This window comes from Setaria viridis, chromosome 4 (genome assembly GCF_005286985.2).
Source record: "Setaria viridis chromosome 4, Setaria_viridis_v4.0, whole genome shotgun sequence".
Lineage (NCBI taxonomy): Eukaryota > Viridiplantae > Streptophyta > Magnoliopsida > Poales > Poaceae > Setaria > Setaria viridis.
Genome location: NC_048266.2, coordinates 39738831 through 39764023, shown reverse-complemented (window position 1 = coordinate 39764023; position 25193 = coordinate 39738831). Strand labels below are relative to the sequence as shown.

The 25193-nt window shown below is 44.8% G+C and overlaps 4 protein-coding genes across 10 annotated transcripts; 1 reads left to right on the top strand and 3 right to left on the bottom strand.

Annotated features, from left to right (window-relative positions):
* Window positions 1-101: 101 nt before the first annotated feature.
* On the bottom strand, window positions 102-8612 carry LOC117852646 (protein argonaute 1D). 7 transcript variants are annotated; one of them, XM_072293374.1, is made up of 22 exons: window positions 8462-8612; window positions 6021-6693; window positions 5704-5912; window positions 5468-5617; window positions 5248-5381; window positions 4538-4647; window positions 4121-4227; window positions 3851-3989; window positions 3613-3729; window positions 3402-3509; window positions 3148-3219; window positions 2576-2698; window positions 2324-2489; window positions 2109-2230; window positions 1893-2030; window positions 1672-1814; window positions 1517-1579; window positions 1366-1429; window positions 1126-1261; window positions 862-1030; window positions 721-752; window positions 102-621 (listed from the first exon to the last, which is right to left on the bottom strand). In XM_072293374.1, the coding sequence occupies exons 2-22, from the start codon at window positions 6651-6653 to the stop codon at window positions 404-406; spliced, it is 3153 nt and encodes a 1050-aa protein (XP_072149475.1). In that variant the 5' UTR covers window positions 6654-6693; window positions 8462-8612; the 3' UTR covers window positions 102-403. The 7 variants fall into 7 exon arrangements, with proteins under 7 accessions (XP_072149475.1, XP_034590723.1, XP_034590724.1 ...); XM_034734832.2 differs by lacking the exon at window positions 8462-8612 and adding an exon at window positions 7495-7690; XM_034734833.2 differs by lacking the exon at window positions 8462-8612 and adding an exon at window positions 7500-7690.
* A 5246-nt stretch (window positions 8613-13858) lies between these two features.
* LOC117852649 (phytoene synthase 1, chloroplastic) lies at window positions 13859-17287 on the top strand. The gene is made up of 8 exons (XM_034734839.2): window positions 13859-14090; window positions 14205-14241; window positions 14350-14791; window positions 14891-14941; window positions 15454-15626; window positions 16132-16367; window positions 16475-16667; window positions 16758-17287. Exons 3-8 carry the CDS (start codon window positions 14371-14373, stop codon window positions 16929-16931), a joined length of 1248 nt encoding a protein of 415 aa, XP_034590730.1. The 5' UTR covers window positions 13859-14090; window positions 14205-14241; window positions 14350-14370; the 3' UTR covers window positions 16932-17287.
* Window positions 17288-17792: 505 nt separating this feature from the next.
* On the bottom strand, window positions 17793-21227 carry LOC117852654 (uncharacterized). Its single transcript, XM_072293376.1, has 6 exons — window positions 20907-21227; window positions 19524-19668; window positions 19001-19086; window positions 18820-18880; window positions 18604-18690; window positions 17793-18220 (listed from the first exon to the last, which is right to left on the bottom strand). Exons 2-6 carry the CDS (start codon window positions 19602-19604, stop codon window positions 18128-18130), a joined length of 408 nt encoding a protein of 135 aa, XP_072149477.1. The 5' UTR covers window positions 19605-19668; window positions 20907-21227; the 3' UTR covers window positions 17793-18127.
* A 1230-nt stretch (window positions 21228-22457) lies between these two features.
* LOC117852652 (probable E3 ubiquitin-protein ligase ATL44) lies at window positions 22458-23662 on the bottom strand. Its single transcript, XM_034734844.2, has one exon. It carries the CDS (start codon window positions 23336-23338, stop codon window positions 22763-22765), a length of 576 nt encoding a protein of 191 aa, XP_034590735.1. The 5' UTR covers window positions 23339-23662; the 3' UTR covers window positions 22458-22762.
* Window positions 23663-25193: the final 1531 nt, after the last annotated feature.

The window sequence follows — 25193 nt, the reverse complement described above, 5'->3', positions numbered from 1 at the left end:
AAACGCATTTCATGACCATGCAAGGCAATGGCCAGCAGCTGATGCATGCCTGGCACCCCAGATAGCATGCAAAACTTTGAAAATCCAAATACACACCACAGTTCACAACAAAATGTCCCACATAGCAAATTCTGAAAATGCAAATGGCAACTGACAACAATAACAACATGATATGATCCACAATGAACATAATAGAGGTTCATAACAACATATGGGATCCCTCCAGTGCAGCAAGCAGGGCCTAGGGCTGAATAGTATGACTGGCAATAGTAGCAAGCAGATTATTACTACTGACCAATAAACGACTCGAATTTCAGGCAGGCTGGCTGGCTGCTTATCTTATCGAGGATCAAAAGCAGCGCTACTGCATGGCTAGCTTGTAGAGACAGGCAGGCAGGCTCCATCAGCAGTAGAACATGACGTTCTTGACGCTGTCCTTGAGCGCGGGGAGGGGCCTGACGGCTCCGCCGGTGGCCGCTCGGGTGCTGCGTGACGTCGACGAGCTGGACGGCGCTCCGCCTCCACGGACGCCACTTGCCAGCGACCCGCTTTCCGAGCTGTCGGGCTCCATGTAGAACCGGGCGCGGAAAGCAGCCAGATGAGCGTAGTACGCTGGTGGGACTGCATTTTGGTTTGATGGTCACGGATAAAATAAGTCATTCATAAACCAAGGCAACAGACTGATCGATTCAACCATATTTCTTTCAGAAAGCGGCTTACCAATAGATACAGAGCGCGTGCACCTCGCATAACTGCACAAGCAATTCAAACAGTTATATAGTATCATCGCTTTAAGCAGCTGGGACATGGTTGAGTTGAGATCTAGATGAACTACTAGCAAATAAGAGTGGCCAAGCTTACGTGTAGCAGAGGTTGTTGGTAAGGGTCTGCAGTGCATCAGCTGTGAAGTTGTTCTCATCCCACAGGACATGGTAGTGAGCAGGACGGCTTGTGCCCTTGATGCCAGCGTGGCTGCACAGGAAGAAGTCAAACTCTGTAGGATGGCAGATCTTCGAGTCCACAACAGTACCTGCAAGCATTGCTCCCTAGTTAGATTAGGCAGATCATGGTCCAGGGACAGAATGTTTTGATACATACAGCATTCCTAAAACAATTAATACTCACCAGGAAGTATGTTGCCGCTCCTGTCAACTGAATTCTGATCATTGTGGTTGTGTGCAAACAACCTTGTATGGTGCCGTTTCTGGACCACGATAAAAGTCACCTGTGGCTGGTAATTTGCTTCCAGCGATGCACATGCCTAAAGCAGATACGAAACATCAGCTAGTAAATCGCAACAGCCAGCCTCTTGCTATCTCTGTTGTGTTGTCTCAAAAAAAAGAAAGGGAAACTTAAAAAAGCTACCCTTCGGATTGCATCCAGCTCATGCAGTAGAACTTGGTAAAACTGCCCTTCACTCACACCATCCCTGCCAAAGGTAACCACATTAGCTAGCCAGTTACAGCAGGTATTTGCCTCAAAGCATGAGAGCAAATGTTTCTGTAAGAGCTCGTACCTGTAGAATAGTATCCTCTGAGGCTTTTGACCAGTTGATCTTTTGAAGGATATAAGAAGCTCCCTGCAAATGTGGATCTCAGCATGTATTACTTGAGCTCTAGGTAAAAAAGACAGACGAGAGGAAGGAGATGGAGGCCTTGGTGGAACACCTACCTGATCATGCCACCACAGATTGTTCCTCTCTGAGGATCATGTGTCACCTTATACAGATCCTCTATTAGCTCTTGCCTGTGAGATTGAGCAGAAACTAAACCAGCATACTTTGTCACCTCAGGCCAATCTTGGGACGCCACAACCTGCAGGGTTATAAAAACAATTGCAGGTTAATATTCAAATAATCAGTCACAAAACATGCGTTTGATAGCTCAACTTACAGCTGCAATGGAAGGGCTGCTATCTTCACCAGGATGAGGATGGGTTACATCCGCACCAAATATGATGGTAGGCCTGTCAGTCACCAAAGGAATGCGTCTTGACACTGCATCAACCAGTACAGTGTTCCTTCCTCCAACCTTTGAAAGCAAAATTGTGTTGGGTTCAACAACTGGAAAATGCAACAAAAACAAAAGCAGACTCGATAGAAAACCAACCTTGACATTTAACTTCAGAGCAAGATTTGCCAGTATCTGTTTGTTCATCTTAAAAACTTGCTTCGCACAGCAGCACTGTGAAACTATCCCAAGGTCTATTTCGCAGACACGCTTCAAATCACCTGATACCAACATAGAGCGGTTGACAGCAACCATATGCACAATCACACAGGAATGAATATAAAACTGGCACACAGAGTTGTAAGTTTATATACCATAAAGAGAACCATTGTTGTCAGGAAGTATTCCTATAAGCAAATCAAGCTCCTTGCGCTGTGGTCCGAGCATGTTCATTACATCATGGAACCTGGCTTTCAGAGCTCGCTCCACTTGATCAGGATGTGCATGCATAGGTGGAAGAATAGGCTCCAAAGCAAAGTCCTACAGTCACCTTATATTATTACTTCGATAAACCAGTAGATGAAGTGGGTAATAGCCATTTCAGCATGTGTTTGAGGGATACTTGCCATTCCTGAGGCCTGGCACATGCGAGCAAGTTCACGACAGAATCCGCTTGCAACACTCTCTTGCACATTTCGAGCAAAATTGACACAGAACCAGCTCCTGACTCTACCACCATTTACCATTTTCTAGATAGTAAAAAACGAAAATAAGTAGTAAATCTTTAGGCAAAGCAAATATTTTTGTTAGCAAAGTATAAAATTAGTAGTGCTAATAATTAGGAAAACGTCAGTGGTGGCATGGATGATCGAACAATATTTTAACACAGACGAAAATGCAAGAGATAAATTAATACTGGTAGCAGGAAAATCAAGAAGTGCAATTATATTAACCCACCATTTTTGTCATTCAAGAAATGCAATTATCTTAATGTGAATGCTAAATACAACTGTGCATATGATTTATTTCATTTTGAAGCTAAATGTGAAAGAGGCAGGTGGACAGCATCTTAAAAATTGCTCAGGTCTCGGAACACAAGAGCTTATGCATACCATTTCTTTATAACAATATAACCAATATAGCTATTTAGTTATAAATAATTTAGAAACTATTATTCAGAAATCTAAATGTTTAGTACCTTGTTCATCATATTCCACTGCCCAACTCTTGGCAAGCAGTCCTTCTCTCTGCCAGTCTCGTTATATTTGAGCTGCATCATTGGAAATAAAACAGAACAGGGTGGAAATGTTACAAAGAATTATGAGGTATGTTAATCATCCACTTTGTTATGACACCCATAAACAGGAGTTGCTAGCACAGAAAGGTGATGAGAAAAAAAAATAAAAGGTACTTCAAAAGATATTTCCTTAATATGAGTGGGTTTCAACCTACCCGAGGAGCAGGTAAAATCCGTGCCTCAACTGAAGCCAAACGCTCACTGATCTTAATGCCAAACTCTTTAGCATAAGGATCCTCATGGTAAGAGTTATGATTCACCATCTGTGGGCACACAAAAAATAGGTTGTATTTTGTATAAGCATGCGATGTTGCCAAACGAAAGGAGAACCCCAAAATAACTGAAACAAGGGGGGGAAGGCACTACCTGAATTATGTCACGCTCCCGATCATGTGGGCGCTGACATGTCTCCTCTAAAAGGGCTCTTATCTGACTCTGGTTTAATCTCTTGGAGTACCTCTGCCCCTCCACTATTTTGCAGACCTGAGTGAAGCACAGATTAGAAACACATGTTTTGCTACCAAAGGATAAGCAGGGATCAAAGCCATAGTGTAGAGCTTTGCTACTAAAGAGCAAGAGGAGCAGCTTCAACCACTAAACTTACCTCCATTGGAAGGTAATTTGGACGCTGCTGGTTGCCAACCTGCAGGCAGGGCAGGTAGGTATGCTGGATGGCAAAGCCATATGTCTCTTGAAAATATTGTACAACAGACTTCACTGTGCCCCCTTGATCAACAGGGAAACTGCAGCAAATAACATCATTTTCTTTTAGGACTAAGATATTATCCTTGGATTTTTTTTCCCTCTGAACAAATGATCCAGAGGGGGAAAATGTAAACACAGAAGTAAATGAAGAAACAAGGGATGACCGTACGTTAGCTCTCGAGTTGCCTGAGATGTTAAACCAGCTATTCTATACTTCCGCCGCATGTTACCACGGTGGGTAACTTCCACCTTCACTCCTCTTAAGGCCTTCTTGATCTAAAATTGTGCACAACAACACATAAAGTTGATTGTTAAAACCGTAGACAAAGTGACAGACAAAAACAGATATTGGCAGCTCAGATATGGTAAGACAAAATAAAATCATAGAGGCAAATATTAAGAACTGGATAGCAGGAATATATGCAACAAATAATAGTCTGTTTCCAATAAGCAATATACTAAACATTTGTTCTTCAACGACTTTAGGTCTTCTGCATTACAGAAAGGTACCAAAGTTCCGTTTGAGGACTAGTTCCTTCCTAGTCAACTGGTAAAATGTGAAAAATCAGATGTTAGCTAAACATACCTTGACACGTTCAGCATCTGAGAGGGGCCTCGAGTGGATATCAGTATTTAAAAGCTGTGCAACAAAATCTATCACAGGTAATGGCTCAAAGAAAGCAGTAGCTGACATATCTGAAAAGGCAGAAAAAGTGGAAAATGTAAATTGAGGAGAAGCATTCAGGAATATGCTAATTTAGCAACATGAAAAATGGCACTGAATCGAAAAGGTCAAACATAACAGAACCCTGTCTTGTGAATCTGAAAGAAAGATCAACTTTACATGATATGGTACCATACTACCATCTGTGCATGGCTTGGATTATGCTTTGCGCAAAGTTATATGAGAACCTTAAGTTATGACTGATACTGCCTGCTAGTTTAAAGTACATTTTTCAAATCATCTGCAAATCTTATTTGAGGGAATATGACTACTGGTTATGGCCTTTTATCAGCAAGAAAAATGATCGCGCTTATCATCTTATGATTTATCAGTTATGATGCCCTTCATGATTCATGACATAATAAGTTAGTCATAAATAGAATATATTTAATGGCCAGAACTGCAAACATTGGAGGTGTAACGCTCATAGGTAGCTTGTTCACAAATTAAACATTTGCTTGGCATCACCCAAGTTATATATCTATTGGATGGGCTTAGATTTGAGTGTTACAACAAGAGGACCCAAGTTTAATCCTGTATCTTATACATACATCTATGAGAGAGAGGTTTACCAATGTTCAATGACAAGCCCATCTGAGTAGGACGAATGCTCTGATAGAACCCTCGCCAGCTTTCTATTCCCTCGCCAAGGGATCGCCTCCTCCCAAGGTCAGGAGAGAAAAAAGATCGACCAAATGGTGCATATCTGTGAAACAAAGGAGGGGAAAGCACCATTGTGAGATTCTCACTGATTTATCCTATTATCTGAAGCCTAGAGTTTAATTTAATCACCTTGCTGTTGGCAGCTCCCGCAGGACAATGTCAAGAACTTGCAAAGCCTCTTGAGGAGCCTCTGCCTGCCTTCCGGCAATAAATTGCTCAAGACGGCGGAGATCAGCTCTTGCAGCAAATTTAATCACCACCTTGTAAGTTTTCTGACGCCTAAATTATAGAAAAGACAATAAGAAATGTCAAACAAATATTCCCTAGGATGAGAAAACATGTCAACAAGCATGGCTCAATGATACCTCTCCACACCAGAACCATCATCTTCCTCAAGTAGAGTAATGTGAAATTCTTTTGAAGTGAATGGCAGTGGGCCAGCCGTGTATAGGCTCTTTCTACCATCATAGGCCGGAAGCCGCCCTCCCAAGTATGACATCTTATGCAGCTTTACCAACTCTTCCATCACAGAACGGCTCCGAATTCGTGATGTAACATCTGGGGTGATTGAAACCTGATAGGATACACCACCGTGATTAGGAAAAAAATCAGGGTTAAGAACATTAACATTTGGGTTATGCCATCGATTCAATAGAATGCTGAAAGGGATAGACCAACGCACATCATACTGATGAAGATCCTTGTCAGGCAGTTCAGCAAAGAAGTAATTTGCCTTCACCAAACACCTGGTGCCAATACTTCCATTTCCCGGGCGGTGAGGAAACTTATATGAATTGTGAGACACCGGAAATGCTTGCACAATCTCTTGGCCCACACTAGATTCACCCTGTACAGACAAATCTTTCAGCTGATCCGTCACTTCCACAGTAGAAGCGCGTGGTGACAGATCTGGAGAGCCTGCTTCTGGTGAGGAGATGTTATCCGGTTCATGTGAAGTTTCCATTGCTTGGCGCAGCTCGGGAGCTATGGCGGATGGAGCTGACCCGCGTCCACCTCTATCACCACCATAGTTTTGTGGTGGCTGCACTTCTCTGTAAGCCTGACCATGGCCCAAATACCCTGCAGCAGGGCCAGCAGGCCGCCACTGCTGTGGCGTCATTGCTCCACGAGGTTGAGACGCAGCACCTTGTCCATGCTGGTAGTAGCCAGCTCCACGACCACCTTGTGGGAATTGTTGATGGTAGGAGGCACCACGGCCACGAAAACCTCTTCCAGGACCTCTCCCACCACCACCAGGCTCAGCAGCCTGGGAGCCCTCTCCAAACCCAGGCATTCTTGGTCTCCACGATCCCATGCCGGGGGCAGCGAAACAGTGAGCTGAAAAACTTGATGAACTGCCAGGAGAGTAAAGCCCAGTTATTAGAAGTTGATCATAACTGTGAAAATTACACACGTAAACAAACATAGCTAAACAATTTTCAGACAAGCTAGCATGAACTGCAGAGATTTAGTTTTGGGTATTAAGTATTAACAAAAGCGAGGTAAGGAGGTTCATATAGAACATTTTTTTTACTAGAGCAGCAGGGAGGCCATTGCTGAGACTTCTTTATATATTTGCAATGTTCATATAAAACTTGACTTAGTAATGTGCTAACACAGTCACTAGAATCTAGCTTAGAATATTACAAAAATAAAAAAAATCAATGTTGTAAGCTAAAGGCCGCAGCTTTTGCCCCAAAAGTAAACTCACAGACTGAAATTACATGGAAAGATTTGCAACAGCAAGAAAAGCACACAAAAGGTAATGAAGATGTACATACAGAAGGCTAATTCCTACACACGGCCTCTGTTCAAAAGGCTAACTCATACAAGCAGCCATGGAAGCGAAAACATAGACACGATGAGAAACTAGAGAAGAAGGTTGGGGGGGGGGGGGGGGGGGGGGGGGGGGGGGGGGGGAACAAGAGGACAACAGAAGCACCCGCATTGGTGCAGTCAAGGCCTGCTGTTGTGTATCAACACCAAAACACACGGGGAACAAACGAACGCGGAATCGAGATTAAAACCCAAGGACACACACATTGTTTCTCCAGGAGGAAAAGGACTGACAGAGCCGCGGCGAGAAAAGAAACTAAAAGAAAAAGGGCAAGGAACAGATGGAGGCATCTTGGAGAGGAAGAGGTCGGAGCACGAACCCCACCCGCGATGGAGAAGAAGGTCGCAACAAGAGGAAGTAGAGCACTAGCTAGCAGGACCCCTCCCTCCCCCTGTTCTTCCTTTCAGCGGATCGGGGAGAGAGAGAGAGAGAGAGAGATGAGGGGAAAACGACGAGGGGAGCTATTTAAGCAGCAGAAGCAGGTCTCTTCTCTGGTGGTCTTGTGTTGCTTTCTTGGTTGGTTGGTTGGCTGGAGGAGTATTATGTTGGTTGCTGGGATATGCTTTTACAAAAGGCAATTAATAGTTCACAAATGCGTGCTGTCTTATGTATGCAAAAATCTCCATCAACATCCACACAAATATCAACCTCGGAATATTATGGTCTACTCTTGTCATGATCTCATCCAATTTTTGTTGGAAAAAATTGGTGTAAACTTTATTCAGAAAAAGGTTGCCAAAGCAGGTGTGCATGGACACTGTCAGCGCCAAAAGGCAGGCAGAGCAAGTCTGACTGGAGTCTGGGTCCAATTATTAGACAGGCACAGGCTCCCCATCCCATCCAACATCCATGTCCTCTAGTAGTGGGCCCACTCAACAGTGGTTCAGTACTATTCCTTACTGGCAGTGGGTCCCTTCAAGTACAGAGGGCATGCCATGCATGGGTGGCCACTACAGGACTACACCACCAGTCAGCCGTGTCATCTGTGGCAGCTGCTGTGAGTGACTGTGAAGGCACTAGCTGACTAGTACTAGCAGGACCAGGCCTAGCTATGCTTATCAGCTTTATGCTGTGCCATTGCCAAAGCCCAAATGCCATTGCCATGCTTCAACCCCTAGTTTTCAACGTTCTAGCTGAGCTGCCAAACAGACAGACACATGCACATGGTGACGATCTCATCTCCCAGCAGGGAAGGTTATCTGTCGATTCTAGAATTCTATGTTTCATTATTACCTCTCAGAAGCAGTCATTAGCTAGTATAACAACAGATTCAGATTGCCAGTTACCTCAGTCAGGGTTCAGGGTAGCTCAGAATTCAAAGCATTCAAGATCCACGACAGGCCCCTCCGGAAATGCAGCAGCTCCAATCTCCTTCAGTTCACTTGAGTTCCATCCTGTCCTCCTCGCAGTGGTGGCAGCCGGCCTGAAGAAGGAATGAATGCAAGTGTGCAATACAAAGAGAAGTGCAGTGCAGCAAAACTAGCATCATGCAGATCAGGATGGATGTCCGAAGGGTCGGGTATCACGGGGCGAGGCAGCAGTTGGAGCAGGCAGGGTATGTGGCTGTGTGCCATCAGCCATGTGGCGGTGACAGACAGAGTAGTACTGATGAGCAGGCGACCAATTTCATCATGCCGTCCTTCTACCTTTGCTCCATCCACTGATTCTGCATTGCATTGCATGCATAGAGAGCTCCAGGCATGGGCTTCAAAAGATGTACCAGGAACTCCAGAAATTAGCATTCATTGTATAAATTTTTGCAGCCACAACATGTAGTCAGCTCAACACAATCTTATTTAATATTCGTAATCATCTCTACAAAGATTGGTGTTAGAGCATAGCAACAGCCTTATACAAGTTTGTTTATGGAGTCCTTTTGTTGTGTAATCTCCTATATATGGCATGTCAGTCAAAACCATTATTCAGTTAAAAGTAAACAGGATACCTACATAGTAGCCAAAAGGAGTTTTCCTCTTATCAGCCTTTTGTGCAGCTGTTTAACAAATTTCTGCAAAGCCATGAATCAGCACTAGTCTCTACAATTGTGTGCAGCACGTGACAAAGAGTCAAGAGCAGATGAATTCATGGACCACATGTACAGTTCAAGCATATCTCATTACCTCATCAGATATCCTATCAGGAAGTACTTTCAAAATAAAAGGAAGGGAGAAAATCAGATTATTAATCCAGAACAGGTTGAGTGAGTTGTCCCAATATTTAAGGATCAGTAACATAGAAGGGGAAATTAAAAAGAAAAAAAGGGAGAAGAAAATATTTAGCAATGATTGAACCTGTTTGCAATATCCTGGTCATCAATCACGACACAAAAACTTCTGATACATCATATCTGCAATGCAGCCACAAACTTGATTGCACATTTGAGTTGGAGCAGCTTTTGTTTCCATTTTAATAACTCCTGTAGTGATTCATTCTTGGTATCGTTGTCTTCCTGAACTAAAATCTGGATGTTACTTTAAAAAATCACAGGCTGATGGAAAGTGGATGAATCGATCTTCATGTTTATTTCTGGAACGTCATTTGTAGCTCTTGCACTATCTAAAGCCATTTCACAAAACATGTACGTAACAACTTCACGTTTGCAATACAAAGATCAGGTCAGTGTCTCACCTGCCGTACTTGAACCTAAAAAATGAAAGGACTATCTAAAGCCATCGACAGCATAAACCACAATTTTATCGGATCAAGATGAAGGTACCAGCAATTTGGTATTGACCAAAGTGCTAACTGATCTGGCGTAAACTATTTGTGTAATTTATATTCATATTACCTTTGTTAGTATTCCATCAAGGAAGAAAAGAAGAGAGACATGATTGGGGAAGGCCCAAGCCACTGGCTAGGATGATGGGCCTGATTGGGGTATCAAGGATGAGCTGGGTCCCAAAAAAAACATTGCCAATCGAAACCATTTGTCTCCTGGAAGGCTGTTGCTTTTTAGTTTAGCAACAGTTAGCCTATGTCCCTCCCACAAGTGTGATGAGCAGGGAAGGTCGATCTTTCAAAAATTAAATTAAAAAAAGCAGAGAGGGTTGAGCAAAGATCTTACGTGTTTATAATTGACCAAATAAAACATGACATTTATTCAGTCCTTGGCATCCAATGTATATATAGGTTAATGGATAGATTTTTTTGAACGGACGTCAAGAGATTTGCCAATTTTTATTAAAAGAGAGAGCAAAACAAAAAAAAATACAAAAGCAACTTACAACTTAAAAAAACGCAACTTAGAAAACCAACTCCACAGGATCGCACAACTAGGAAAGGACAAAAGAAAAAAACCCAAAACTGAGGGACCCTGAGATCCAGGCTAGCGGAGAAGAAGAGAGGAAAATTAGACTTCCTGTTGTAAGTTCTGTCTTATGTTTTGTGTTGCCCACTGGTATTGCTCCACTTCTTCCTTGATTAGGTATGCCACATCTTCGTAGGATTTGCTCTCTTGGTTGAAAGTTCTTCGATTTCTTTCTTTCCATATGTTCCACCAGAAATGTACGACTAGACCGTCGAACTGTGATCTATTTTGTCTTGTTGTGCGCCTCTGACTTTGTTTCCACCAATTATATATAGATGATGTCTCGTTTGCTGCCGGTAGGTGGTGTAGCCCGAACCATGTGGCCAGGCGGTTCCATACTGCGGTGGTATATGTGCAGTCCTTACATAGATGTGTCGGCGTTTCCAAAGCCGCATTGCATAGCTTGCAAATCGGATCGTTCGGCTAGTTTCGCTTTGCTAGATTATCTGATGTTAGGATTCTTCTGTGTAGTAGTATCCAAGCAAAGATCCTGCACTTAGGTTCCATTTTGGCCTTCCACATTGGGGTGACGTTGATTTTCTTCATCTGTCCTTGGAACTGGATAAGGTATGCATTTTTTGTTGAATATTTGTCATTTTCTGTCCAATGCCATTTGATGCCATCTTCCCTTTCTTGAGATATTTGCTGCATGTGGATTTCCTCACAAAGGCTTGTGTATTCTCTAATCTCATCTCCTGTCGTGGGGTGATTTGGTCTAGCCAGTAGTTATCTTGGAGTGCTCTGTGCACTATGAAGTTTTTACGTCTTAACTTTTTGAAGAGCAGTGGTGCCATGTTTTTTGGTATTGTCTCGTTTACCCTAGAGGAGTGGTCTTCTTGCCATTCCCTATCGTGACAATTGTTGATGCATTGAAAAGGTCCATGTCACTTTTGTTGCATGAGATCTCCATCCCTGTCCAAGATCTCTCTTCATTCTTCCACTGGAACCAACACCATCGTAATCGCAGGGCCCTTGCTAGTCGCTCGATGTCAAGGATGCCTAACCCCCCTAATTTTTTCAGCATGCATGTAGTTGGCCAGTTAACCAGGCAGTATCCGCCACTCACTTTTTTTGGTTCTTCACCCTTCTTATACGGTCTATCTGTTTGATCAACCACTTTTGAACTGGGAAGACAGTGAGGTGATAGATTGGTTGCGAAGTTAATACGCTTTTGACTAGTGTCTCTCTTCCTGCAAGGGATAGCATTTTCCCCTTCCATCCCGGTAGGCGTCCTCCAATTTTGTATAAGAGTGGTTGAAAGTCTACTCTTCTAAGGGTACATGTATGTAAAGGGAGGTCCAAGTACTTTCCTGGGAACGAGGATACCTTTCCGGGGAAATCTGCTAGTGCTTCGGCTACAATTTCTGGTGTGCATCGAATTGGAAAGATTTCCATCTTGATCATGTTAACCCTCAGTCCTGAGCAGTCCCCAAATAGTTGCAACAGCTGTTTAATTCTTTGAAGTTCCGTTCTGTTGGGATTTGTAAAAATTGCCGCATCATCGGCATACAAGGAGCAGTGCATTTTTCTGCCCTTGTCAAGATCGGCTGGATAATGTTCTGTGCCGCCGCTAGTTCCATGATTCGGTGCAGCGAGTCAATTGCGATGATAAAAAGCATTAGGGACAAGGGGTCGCCTTGTCTCATCCCTCAGGCGTGCTTGAATTTTTTTTCCTGGGCTTCCATTGAGTAGGACTCATGAGGATGCGGTGGCTAAAAGCATTAATATCCAATCTCTCCATTTCTGACCAAAGCCTAATGCTTGCAAAGTCTCTAATAGGAACGCCAAGCTCAATGAGTCAAAGGCTTTTGAGATGTCCAGTTTAATGAAAAATGCGCTTTTGTTAGCTTTGTGCAGTGTCTTGATTACACTATGGACATACACAAAGTTTGTCGTGGATACATCTTTTTTTCATGAAGGCGCTCTGGCAGCTGGAGATGAGGTCATTTAATTTTGGCGCCAACCGGTCGGCTAGGATTTTTGTGATTATTTTGCAAGGCTGTTTATGAGACTGATGGGCCTAAAGTCAGCAATCCTCACCGCGTCGTCTGTTTTGGGGATTAGGATGATGTTGGCCTCATTTATTAGTTCTAGGCGGTGCATTCGTAAGGAGTGGAATGCCTGTAGTGCGTAAGTGAGATCTGCTCTTATTATGTACCAGCATTTCTTGTAGAATAATCCTATGAATCCATTGGTCCCAGCGCTTTCTCGGTCGGCATGTTCATGACTACTCGTTTTACTTCATCCTGCTCGAATGGACTTTCTAGGTCAGATAGATCTTGAGCCTGGTATCCCAGGTGGCTCCAATTTAGACCCTGTACTCGGTTTTGTGGCGTGCCCAGTAGCTCCACAAAGTGCTTGTATATTATTTCCTCCTTCTGCTAGTGGTCGCTAGTTTGTCCTTGCACTGCAGTCAGTGTAGGGATGTGGAGCTTTCATTTTCTACTGTTTGCATGTAGCATGAAAAGCTTTGTGCAAGATGTTACAGTTTTTTTACGACATTTGGAATGGAAATGCAACTTGACATTGTTGGAAACTCATGCTGCACGGAGCGTACAAAAGCACTAGAAAGTTTGGCGGGGTGGGCCGGCCATTTACAAAATCTGCCCTTGGTAGTTGGGCTTGAACTTGCGGCCCATCCAAATACTGTTGCTACTGCCCTGTGTACCCGCGTTGTGCTGTTGGGCCACGCCCATCTGAATACTCGGGTCCAGCTTGCTGGGCCAGTACAACTTTCAGTCCATAACAGAGAAGGTAAAAACACTCCTAACATTTGCTAACTGATACCACTACGAACCCCTCAAAGACACACTCCTGCAGCGGCTTGGTGCAAGGCTTAGGCCTCCTGCGCCAATGCAAGTTAAGTGGTTTGATTCATCAGATGTAAAACTGGGATTCTTTTTACCCTACACGTGTAGGTCAGATTATACAAATAGTTAGAAACCAGGCAGTATGTAAGATAGCTAGATGTATAGTGATATATGATCAGTAAGAGCAAACTGCACATTAAACTATCCTCTTAGGTAACACCATCAATATAATCCGACGTCTACCCAAGAGAAGAGTGGAGACAAATTATTCTTAGAACATATAATACAGTGTAACAATGCATGCATGTGGACGCGACGATGATATTGAGCCATCAGGTAAGAACCAGAGTACGTGCCAAAAGGAAATTCAGCGTATATCACCTGAATTGCATGCCATGTCAGCGTCCACGTCGGACAGGAGCAGCCAGGGTGAATCCGGAGCTTTCCAGGTGTCACCACTCAGCGGCCTCCCAAGTAGGTGATAAGCTTATCTATCCGTTGCCGGCTGGCTGGCCCTCGTCCACTCCACGTCTGTTTCTTTCTTCTCTGTCGTCCCTGAGACTTGAGAGTCCAGAGCATCAGGTACTAGCAGCATGTCCAATGCAAGGCTATGATCCAGCCACACATTGCTTGATGGCTATTTGATTGATGATTACCTGCACATGTAGCATATGCCAACAATGCAAGCAGGATACCGTACCGTGAAATGCATGAAATCCCTCCTGTTCCATGAAAAAAAAAATGCATGAAATCCCGGTAGGAGAGGAGAGCAGTAGGAGAGGAGACCAACGATAAGAGGTGAGTGGCCTGAGCTGTTTGCGTCTGGATGTCCTCCAGCGCACTCCCTTCCCTCCTTCCCATGGAGCCTTTTGCTCGTGTGTCTGCTAACTGAAAGTGTGTGACTGTATGCAGGTGCCCGTGGCAGATAGTGCGGCGGCCACCACCCAGCGTGCGTCTTTTTTTTTCTTCTTCCTTGCAGTCATCCACCCATCCCAGACTCTCTGATGAGCATACCTTGCAGTAGGAGCTCTGCTGATTGGCCCCGTCCGTCTTGCAGATAACAACAGGCGACAGACACATGGCCATCATCCTTGTACGAGCAGCGTCGCCCGGGCTCTCCGACGCCGCCCACCATGGGAGCGGGAGCGGGAGCCTCGGCCAGTGCTCCTCCCTGCTCAAGAGGCGGCGCCGCTGGATGCTCTGCTCGCTCCGGTACGCCTGCCTCGGCCTGGGCCCGGGGGAGAGGGAGATTGGCCGGGCCCCCGCTGTGTACTCCAGCCTGGCCGTAAACCCGGCGGGAGAGGCCGTCGTCTCCTCCGAGCAGAAGGTCTACGACGTCGTGATGAAGCAGGCCGCATTGCTCAAGCGCCAGCTGCGCACGCCCGTCCCTCTTGACGTCAGCAGGCCCCGGGACCTGGAGATGCCGCGCAACGGCCTCAGGGAGGCCTACGCCCGCTGCGGAGAGATCTGCGAGGAGTATGCCAAGACATTTTACCTCGGTATGCTGCCGTAGCTCTTCCATCACTTTGTTCCTCTTGATCACATGACAAATTAAATGGCACGCTCGTCATTTGATTTCATTCATACATGTCTGCCAGGAACTTTGCTGATGACAGAGGAGCGGCGCCGCGCCATATGGGCCATCTATGGTATGGTATCTCTCCAAGTGACAACTGTTCCATATAATGCTTCAGTTCCCTAGTAGTACAGTATGCTACTTCTCTAATAAGTACGCCTAAAACTTCATGCACCGTGTGCCGCTGCTTTTTTTTTTTTTGAGAATACGCTGGAGTGTATTAAGAAGAAGAGAATAGTTCAAATTACAACGCAGGCCTCCCGTGCTGCAATAACAAAGAAAAAATCATGCTTTTAAAGTAATGGTGCCAACTAACTAGCTCTCGGTGGGAATTAACATTGGAAAGGAAGCATTGTTGAGTTCCAATGGCAGTATCTGTGGGAGCACTAAAATAGGCTTTCGGTAGCCTAAAACGCTACTAAATGGCTTCATGAATACTTTAAGACCATGTGGAAAGTTATGAGAACGTATATATATTCTTCACGCTTCAAACTACCTTAGGGATATGAATCTCAAGTGTTGGCAATTTTAAATGACCTGCTTCAGGTATGACCAAGGAAATCTGATGGGTAGTGCTTTCTGCAGTGTGGTGTAGGAGGACGGATGAGCTCGTGGATGGGCCAAACGCCAACTACATTACGCCGACAGCCTTGGACCGGTGGGAGAAGAGACTTGAGGATCTATTCGAGGGACGCCCTTACGATATGCTTGATGCCGCTCTTTCTGATACCATCTCAAGGTTCCCCATAGACATTCAGGTAGTAGCTGCTAGACTACACTTGTTGCTATTCCTGATATAATTATTAGCATTAGACTCCCTTGGCCTCACAATTTTAGTGCAAGATGACTAGACCTACTAAGTTGACAAGAACAAAATCATGTAATTGCCTGGGTAAAATAAAAAAGGACCAGTAGAGTCATTGGGTCAAAGCTGTTTAAATAAAAGGGTGGTATTGTAGGATATTTTAGAATGAACTATTTCTAGAGGAAATCTTGGATCTAGAGGCAATCGTTCGGAATTTAATTATATGGCATTTGGTAATTTGACATTATCAATTGGTCTCACCTTTTAATAAACAAAAGGTAACTATATGACCAACACAAGAACAGATATAAGAATCTGCATAATGATCTAAAAGGAAAAGGTTCAGCCAAGTAAAGTGACTTGAAAATTACATGTGTTACTTAGTGGTTTGACAAATTATGTTGTACATACCAATATTCTAACATCACTAACTCTTATGCAATGCACGTATGTGGCAGCCCTTCAGGGACATGATTGAAGGGATGCGGAGCGACCTTAGAAAGGCAAGGTATAAGAACTTTGACGAGCTCTACATGTACTGCTACTATGTTGCTGGAACTGTGGGATTAATGAGTGTACCTGTGATGGGCATCGCACCTGAGTCTAAGGCAACAACTGAAAGCGTGTATAGTGCTGCCTTGGCTCTTGGAATTGCGAACCAACTCACAAATATACTACGGGATGTAGGAGAGGAGTAAGTAACCAATTCCTTTCAAGTTCTTGCTAGAACGAGGCATGGACGCGTAAAAATAGTATATGGCTCTAAACATTTACACTGTGGCTTTTTCATTTTTCTTTTAGTGCTAGAAGAGGAAGGGTGTATTTACCACAAGATGAACTGGCACAGGCAGGGCTCTCTGATGAGGACATCCTCAATGGTGTCGTCACAAACCGATGGAGAAAATTCATGAAGCAGCAGATCAAGAGGGCCAGGATGTTTTTTGAGGAGGCGGAAAGAGGGGTGACTGAGCTCTCACAAGCTAGCAGATGGCCAGTAAGTTGAAGGGCTTGGCACTGAACAGCAGAACACCCTCTTCTTCTTCTTTAGCATATATAGTGAAAGGGTTTCCTTTTTCCATTGCAGGTATGGGCCTCACTACTGTTGTACCGGCAAATCCTGGATGAGATTGAAGCAAACGACTACAACAACTTCACAAAGAGGGCGTATGTAGGCAAAGGGAAGAAATTGCTAGCACTGCCTGTTGCATACGGGAAATCGCTACTGCTGCCATGCTCACTGAGAAATAGCCAGACCTAGCCGCCAGAAGAAACAGGACAAGATGATCAGGTTAGGCTAGGTAGAAAATAGGGCAATGTCTGGTGGAGTTGTTGTTCAGGTGTATCATATGAAATGTTGGGGGCAGGCACCGATAAAGCACTGCAACCAACCTAGATATGATGGATATGGAATGCTTGCCTGTATATCCTCTTAGGAGCATATGCATGTCTCTGAAGGAAAGAAGCAACATGTATACTGTTTTCTTTGTTATATCATCCCAAACACAGATTGGGGGGGAAACACAACTGATGTTGTTCTGTAAATGGCAATGCTAAATGTTGTCGTATAGGAAGCTTGTGGAATTGAAATATAGAATTTCTGATGGTGTTGATCGAGATTGAAACTTAGTGATGCATGGGCTCCCCAAGCATACAAAATGCCTCTTTTCAGCAACAAATTCAATTTAATTCAATGAGCGATCCTTTTAGCAAAGTTATGTTGCAAACTTACAGTCTGCCTAGTGCCTAGCTTTGTAGTACTTGTATGACGTGAAAACTCACTAAAACATAAGAGCAGTACTTGCCTGATCTTTTACTACGTCCTATTTGCGGGACTCCACCAGAACGTAAACTGGTTTTCCGTTGAGCTTGTAGAAATCCTGCACATAAAAATTGCAACCATAGTTATCAGATATGAGGACTAGTAGGCAACGAAGGCGGGCGCGCTGGTCTCGACGAGCTCTGAGTGGCCAAGTCTCTGATAGACCGGTTGGCAGAAAGCGGGGGAGAAAGGCACATCTTTCTGCATGGTGCACCCAGGTCACGGATACACCTCAACTGATCGTGCCATGACATCGAATCAAACAAAGGAAAATGGGCATCTAGCCCCGAACATGACAGATAGGGAATCAGAGTAATGCTTCCATTTTACATGGAGATGACCTATCTTTGTCCTGTAACATGTTGCCATGTGCAACAAAATCCATTCAGGTTTGAATTGCCGGAGCAACTTCTAAAAAGTTACAATTCATAAGCCATGCCATTTGGTTCTGAAAAATGATACATACGTCATAACAGAAGCCAAAGCCAAGAAAAATTACAGCAAGCTCTGACTTGTGTGATGCACAATAACGTCCCATTCTAGCATTTCTCAAAAGGTCAACGAGGACAGGGAAAGATGACGCCAGAACCATGGATGCTGCCTGCTTCTATAAAACAAACCTCCATGCACGCATACTACAGGTACTTCCTTGCGAGGGCCCTGACCTTGGTATCAAAATGAGAGGATGTGATGCGAGAGCCAGGCAGGTAAAGCGGGTTGAGGAATATCTGCACAACGGTAAACAAACTTATATTATACTACCATAAAAGACAACCGTAGGTTGAAGTAAGGAAAATTTGGATGCATCTCATGCACATTTCAGAATTCATCACAGAAACTGCACACAACTACACATCAGCGTCAACTTTGCAAGATACAGAATTTATTTAGACAGTGCCATCACTGTCATGAGAAAATTCAAATCAAATAATAAGAATCGCAAAAGATACCAGCTACAGTTACCAGCCACAAAGAACAAGATAAATAGAGGCATCACAATTGAATACCATGTCCAGAGACAGACATGAATGCTTACTTGGTCCAGCACTTAGCAATCTAGAATGCAGTGGGGGAAATTCTCCTGACTGTAGATGACCAATAACTGTCTTACCTTGATGTAAAGTTCATGGACCTCTTGGAAAAAGCTTTTTATTCCATCTTCACTACGTGAGTCATGAAGCAACATGAATCTGGTATGTGTCATACTTGCAGTTAAAGAAACAATAACACCATTATGATCAAACTTTCAAAAACGAAGATAATGATATATAGTCAATGTCATATAATTAAACAAAAGGACTGTCATCGTCACTTTTTGAAGGATATGACCTGCAGTTACATAAACAGACACCACAAGGTCATTGAATCTATCAACTGACTTCAGGAACCTGACAAAAAGAATGTAAAAGATTATAAGTTTCTAGGTGAGGTAAACAATACATAAAATGTTAAAGAATAACTTTGGGTTGTTAATTATTTTTTCCACATCCTACCAATAAAATACTCACATTGCATTTGTGGTCCATGCTAGGTCCTGAACAACATCTAACGCAGCATGCAGGATAAATTGATGGTGATAAGACAGATCTTCTTTCTGCCACAGAAAGCAGATGGCAAGATTAGGCATACACCTTAGTAATTCAGTATGGGTGTGTTGCTTCAGAAAGAAAAAAAAATCCTGCCATAGAGGGTCCAAAGTGAAACTACAACTATATACATCTATATACAGTGATACACACCGTAGTTTTAGTGAGTTAGTCTAAACAAAGAAACTTTAGAAAGTAAACTACTCCATGAAATATCTTAGCTTTGCTCTGCAAGGGATGGGTATGAAGAGCATGATCCAATATGAATTATGTTCACCTATCAACTATTTCCAAATCAATTTTCTTTAACATACCAATATATCATATCAACAAAACAAAATGGTTCATGTCGTGGAGAAAAATTGAAATGCTATAGATATAGCCATATAGCTAAGTGTAATTTGAAGCTAACATATAGAAAGGAAATGAAGTCCAAGGTACGTACTTTCGGTGCGGATCCAACTTCTGCCTCATAGATCGGTATGTCATTCTTACTGACAATGACAAAGCATGCTGTACTTGCCATTCCCACCAGCACCTAGATTAATTTCGCCCCAACAACAATCTTCTGAGGTCGCAAACAAAAGAACCTTCCACATATAAACAGATTCATCAGAAAAAATTAATGCAGCTACCCTAGCCCCACAAGATGGAATTATACATTTCCAACAAGGAATGAACAAATGATTATAGATGGCCAAAACATATAAAACTACACTCCTACATCCATAATAGTCTTTTCTGGAACTATGTGCATGTCTTCTATTTTGGTATCCAAGGGCATTGAATGGTTACTTCTTCAAGAACACACAGGAGAGCTTTCTATTAAGAAGAAAACAAGTTCTTAAAAGTTGAGTACAACACAAGCTGCCCAAGGCACTCGCTGAGTTAACAATACAAAATGAGGCTTATGTTAGTAAACGTCAACAACTGAAGCATCTAAGCTAGGCACTTAGCAGTAACTTTATGTTATCTCAGTCAGTGGCGGACCTAGGAAAAAAAATTTAGCTAGGGCGAATTTTAACTGTAAGATAAACCAAAAGAAAAAAAATGCACACGCGCAGCATTCATATGTTGCAATCACAAAAAAAATATAGCAAAACAGCAAGCGAACATCAATAGTTTTAAAATGATACCTCTAATTTGAAGAATAAATATTATGAGTGCTATTATTGCAACATTCATGCGTGCAATGGTGACTGCCGCTTGAGTTGATACTCAAACTTGTAAATAATTATTCAAATCTAAGCTACTTGTTATGTCTGTTAATGTCTAAATTGCCAATGCCAATACCAACGCTAACACTAGCACCTTGGCATCGGCCACAACCCGCTGGAGACTTGATGAGCATTTGTTGGGGCTGCTAAAGGTTTTATTCATTCTTAGTGACAATCGTTTTGGTTAGCAGAAGTACAGAACTATATGAGCCCCTTAAATGTGCCTTAGAATCTCTACCACCTGGAAATTGATATTTTCCCACTAAACCATTTCTTTTAGCACAAGGAAACCACATTCTGTACAAAACTCGAGTGGGTTCCTGATCGATTCTTAGCCTGAACTTCCTCAGGAAATAATTAACAAACTAGGTTCTCATCACACCAGTCTGCACTATCAGCCATCTTGCTGTCCAAAAATCAACCATAAATTGCAAAGCATAAAAACATGTCTAACACACTGATTTACAAGAAACAAACGCTACACATGATATACATTATTAAAAAAAACGATGCGTGATCTGTTAACCATGAACACATACACGAGCCAATCAATTTCTACAAGCATGTGTTACAATTTCTCAGATCTGGGTGAGGGAAGGTATCGAACTCACCTTGGGGATGGTCTGTGGGCGTCGGATTTGAGGGCCTGGGCGATGACGACCTTCGGCCACCTACTTCAGGAGGCCGCTGCGACGGCCGGCCCTCCGGGTCCTGGCCTTCTTCCCTCGTGTGGAGGAGGACGGCGCTCCAGGGACCTTCGGCCGGCGGGCGGAGGAAGCCGGCCGTCGGGGACCAAACCCTAGCCGCCCCTGGAGTCGCCTGCTCGGGACGGAGACGCGAGACGGAGCGCTGCGGATCGAGGGGAGGGGCGCTGCGGGATGGTTTTGCTCGATGGTAGTGGCGGGTAATTTCGTGCGTTAATTTGAGAAGCTGTTTTGAGAGCGGGGAGAGCAGGTTTTTTGCCGATTTACGGTGGCAGTAAAAAACGTGAATCGATTTTTTCTGATTCCATAACTAAAAAGTACTCGCGGGCTTATTGGGTACGTTTCTATGAGCTCACCAGCACATATGGACAGATCCAAATGTGAAGTAGGGCCATCAAGTCGTGTTTGACATGAAGATTAGGGTGTAGAACGATGACCATGTAATAGATAGAACTGGTCGGGCATAAGGAAAATACTCGTTGTATAAGAGTAGAACTTCTCTAGTCGTATTCAAATAGTATTCTTGTAACAACCAACCTATAACCCTACCCCAGATATATAAGGTGAGGTAGGGACCACCTCCAAAACAATCTGATACACCCAACGCAATATAATACATATAGGACGTAGGGTATTACGCTGATCAGCGGCCTAAACCTGTCTAAACTTTGTGTCTGCGTTCACCGGCGAGTTCCTGATCTCGACGAAACCCCACCAACCAATCCACTGTCTCGGGATACCACTTAGTAGGTTACCGGTCTAAACATCGACACCACGTAGTACATCATATTTCTCGACCTTCCTACTCGTTCTGGACTTAGAAAAGGTGTTAGAAGATTTTTGAATTTTGGAGGATTTTGTGCTTAAAAAAAGGGGCATGAGCTCATGTTGTTTGACCTCCCGTGTCATTTCCAGAGCTGCTGGAGACATTGACGGATTTCTCAGTTCCAAAAATAAAAATATGTCCTAAAGGGTGATCTATAGCTCAACATTTTTCGGCTCCTCTTGTCATCCTGGGTGAGTTGTCAGAATTATGGCCCATCCTATCAAAAAGAAGTTGCATGATTGGATATTTATTGGAGGAGATAGCCCATGTTGTTAGGCCTCTCGTGTCATTCGATGGATTTGCCTACTCATCAAAAAAAAATGTTGTCCTAAATGGTGATGGCCTATACCTCCTCTCTTTTTTTTGTTGCCTTCCTTGTCGTTTTGGATTTATAATAGAAGTAGTTTTGGAATTTGGAAGGAAATTTGGAGGAAAGCATGGGCGCGGATGCTTGAGAGGCTCCAGGTGGGGTGGGATGACAAGTCACAAGTGACAGGTGCTGCTGCGAGAAAAGAATCGAGGAAAAGCGCGGCATCTCTTATTATTGTTGGATTGGAAGCTAGGTGATGTGTACTTGCGGTATTCCTTCCTTCTTCCTTGCTTGTTTCAGTTTCAGCATTGGATGCCTTGAATGAAGAAAAGTTGGTTTCTTTCAGAGTTCAGACCGAAAAAGCAATTTCAGAATTCGATCCAAGGGACCCTGCTACTCTGCTAGCATACTTCCTCTGTACAAATGTAGACGGTGGAGACGAATACATCAGCAGACAGCAGGCAGCAGCAGCCCGAAGGCTCAAGTGTTTCAATTTTGTCCATTCATCTGATTGACATGCAAGCAGAGTAGCTACACAAATTTCCCTAGTCAAGTCAGCTTAGCACTGCAAAATTTGTCCAACTCCAACCTACACCTCCTCCTCTCCTGTAGTAGACTAGCAGGCGGTCAAGGCAGGAAGGTGTGTGCGTCCCCAGCAGCAGCAGCAGGAGGCAGAGGCAGTAGCAGGTGGCCGCACCTCCCGCACGCGCCTGGTGCGACGACCGGCGGCTCGTGCGCGGCGGCGACGATGCCCGCGCGGCAGGACGGGCAGGTGGCGCGCGTGCGCAGCCAGGCGTCGACGCAGGCGACGTGGAAGGCGTGGCCGCATCGCGGGAGCACGCGCAGTGCGTCGCCCTCGGCGAAGTCGGCCAGGCAGATGGCGCACTCGGAGGCGGCGGAGCACGGCGACGACACGGCGAAGGGGACGGTGGGCAGCGCGTCGATGGCCTTCTTCTTGAGGCCCCGGGGAGGAGGCGGGGGGTGAGCTTCACTGGACGAGGACGGAGACGACCCGCGGCCGCGGCGTAGGCGGCAGGCGCATCGGGAGATGAGGGCGAGGCCGAGCACGCAGACGAGCGCGCAGAGGAAGGAGGCCAGGATGACCACCATGTCCGAGTCCGCCGGCACCACCGCTTGGTTTTGTGCAGCTGGGGGAGCAGGCGGCGGCTGCTCGACGTGGAGGAGCCTCGCCGGGGCGCGCATGGTGATGCTGCTCGTGCTTGAGTTGAGTGCTCTCCCTCCCTGTCCCTGTTACTGGCTGCTACTACTGCTAGTGCGCCTAGAGAGGATGAGGAATGGTCGACTGGAATGGATGTGGCTGCTGTTGGACTTGGACTTGCTTCCTTCCTTCATGCCAGGCTGCCAGCAAGCGGCTGACTTTTTATAGACCGCCAGTGTCTGTGTGGGCCCGGCCAAAGCCAACGGGGTCGTGCCATTTGACCATTTGATGAGCTACTCGTGGCGCCACTGACAGCGAGCTAGAGCTACCGGTCACTCACACAACACTCATCAAACTTTCTTTTACAAGAGTGTTTTTTCCCCTTTATAAGAACAACTAGTATTGTAGTATACTACCCTTTTGCACCCGTAAGCGCGTGCAGACACGTGCACTTGTCCTGATGCTGACAAGTAGCATATACGTGCCTAATTAGTTGCACCCGTAAGCGCGTGCAGAAAAGAGACTAGAGCACCCTTTACTGACTGGCTGCGTAGTATGATCATGATATGCAGCAGACGAGGAGGCCGACGACCCATCCATATCCATCCATACAGACTCTCGATCGATCTCAAGTTATGGTGATACTTTTCTTGCATCTGATGGAAATGTAGTAATGTGAATTCGACGATATCCATCCAAGACCAACCCGCATGCCTGTTAAAGAGTAGTGGTAGGCTAGCTGAATATTCCATTCCTGTCACCTCATGCATGCTTTGCATTTTGCTCCCCTTCCTTTCTTCCTCTCTTTCTTCCTCTTCGAAGAAGAAGAAGCAGCAGCAGCAGCACGGATGAGGAGGAGGAGTCGATCGTACTCCATCTTTCCATGCATGCTATGCTATGCCATGCATAAAGGCAATCGCCAGCCGCTGATTCAGCTTTGGTGATCGATCAACCCCATCATCGAAAGGCAATTGTGGACCATATATTCAGTTCAGGCACGCGGATACCATCGATCGATGAATCTATCCTATCCAGGACGAAAGAGTAGTAGATGCATGCATGGACCAGCCGATCGACGATTTGGAGTAGTATAGCACAGCAAATTAAAGCCCTGCTTATCCTCGACACAACAACGCACTTTTTGCCGGCCAGAAAGAAAATTCTAAGTTGCAACCAACAACAATAGGGAGGGGACCATTGCAAAAGCTCCGATACGGTCCTAGAAAGACAGCAACGAACATGGATGCATCATGCATCCCCGCGGTATTATGGATAGCAACGGGCACATTGCCCGCGGGCAGAGGGTTTACAGATCCACACCCGCGAGGCAAACCCTGTACCCGTGTCAACACCCGCCGTCCATCACAGGCAAAAAGTTGTGCCTGTGCCCGTCACCCGCGGGCACACCCGTGCCCGCCAGGCGTCGGGCGGAATCGGGCGGTGGGGCGGGCGAGTCGGGCGTCGGCAGAGCGGCCTCGCGGCGGGGAGCGAGGGTGGTGGCGGCGGCCGCCTGGTATGTGGGGTGCAGGCGTGCGGCTGGGCCTGGGAGGATTAGGAATGAAGGAGAAACCCTAGAAATCGCTTATATAGTTGTATATGATCCACATGTCAAGCGCTATGTTGCGGGTTCGTGGGTTTGGGCACAAGTAAGATATTTTTATGCCCGCGGGCACAAACTCAAACCTGTACCCGTGCCCACGAGTTTTTCGGAGATGAGTATTGATGCTCGTTATTGACATCTTTTTACCCCTATTTATCTTTAATATTAGTACACAAATGATATCAAAACTATTGATCATACGTAATAATCGGACCGTTTTCGTATATACATTGTATTTTGAAGAATATTCTGTTTTCGCAGGCCTACAGACAACAGGACCATACCTGGTGAAGTGAGCA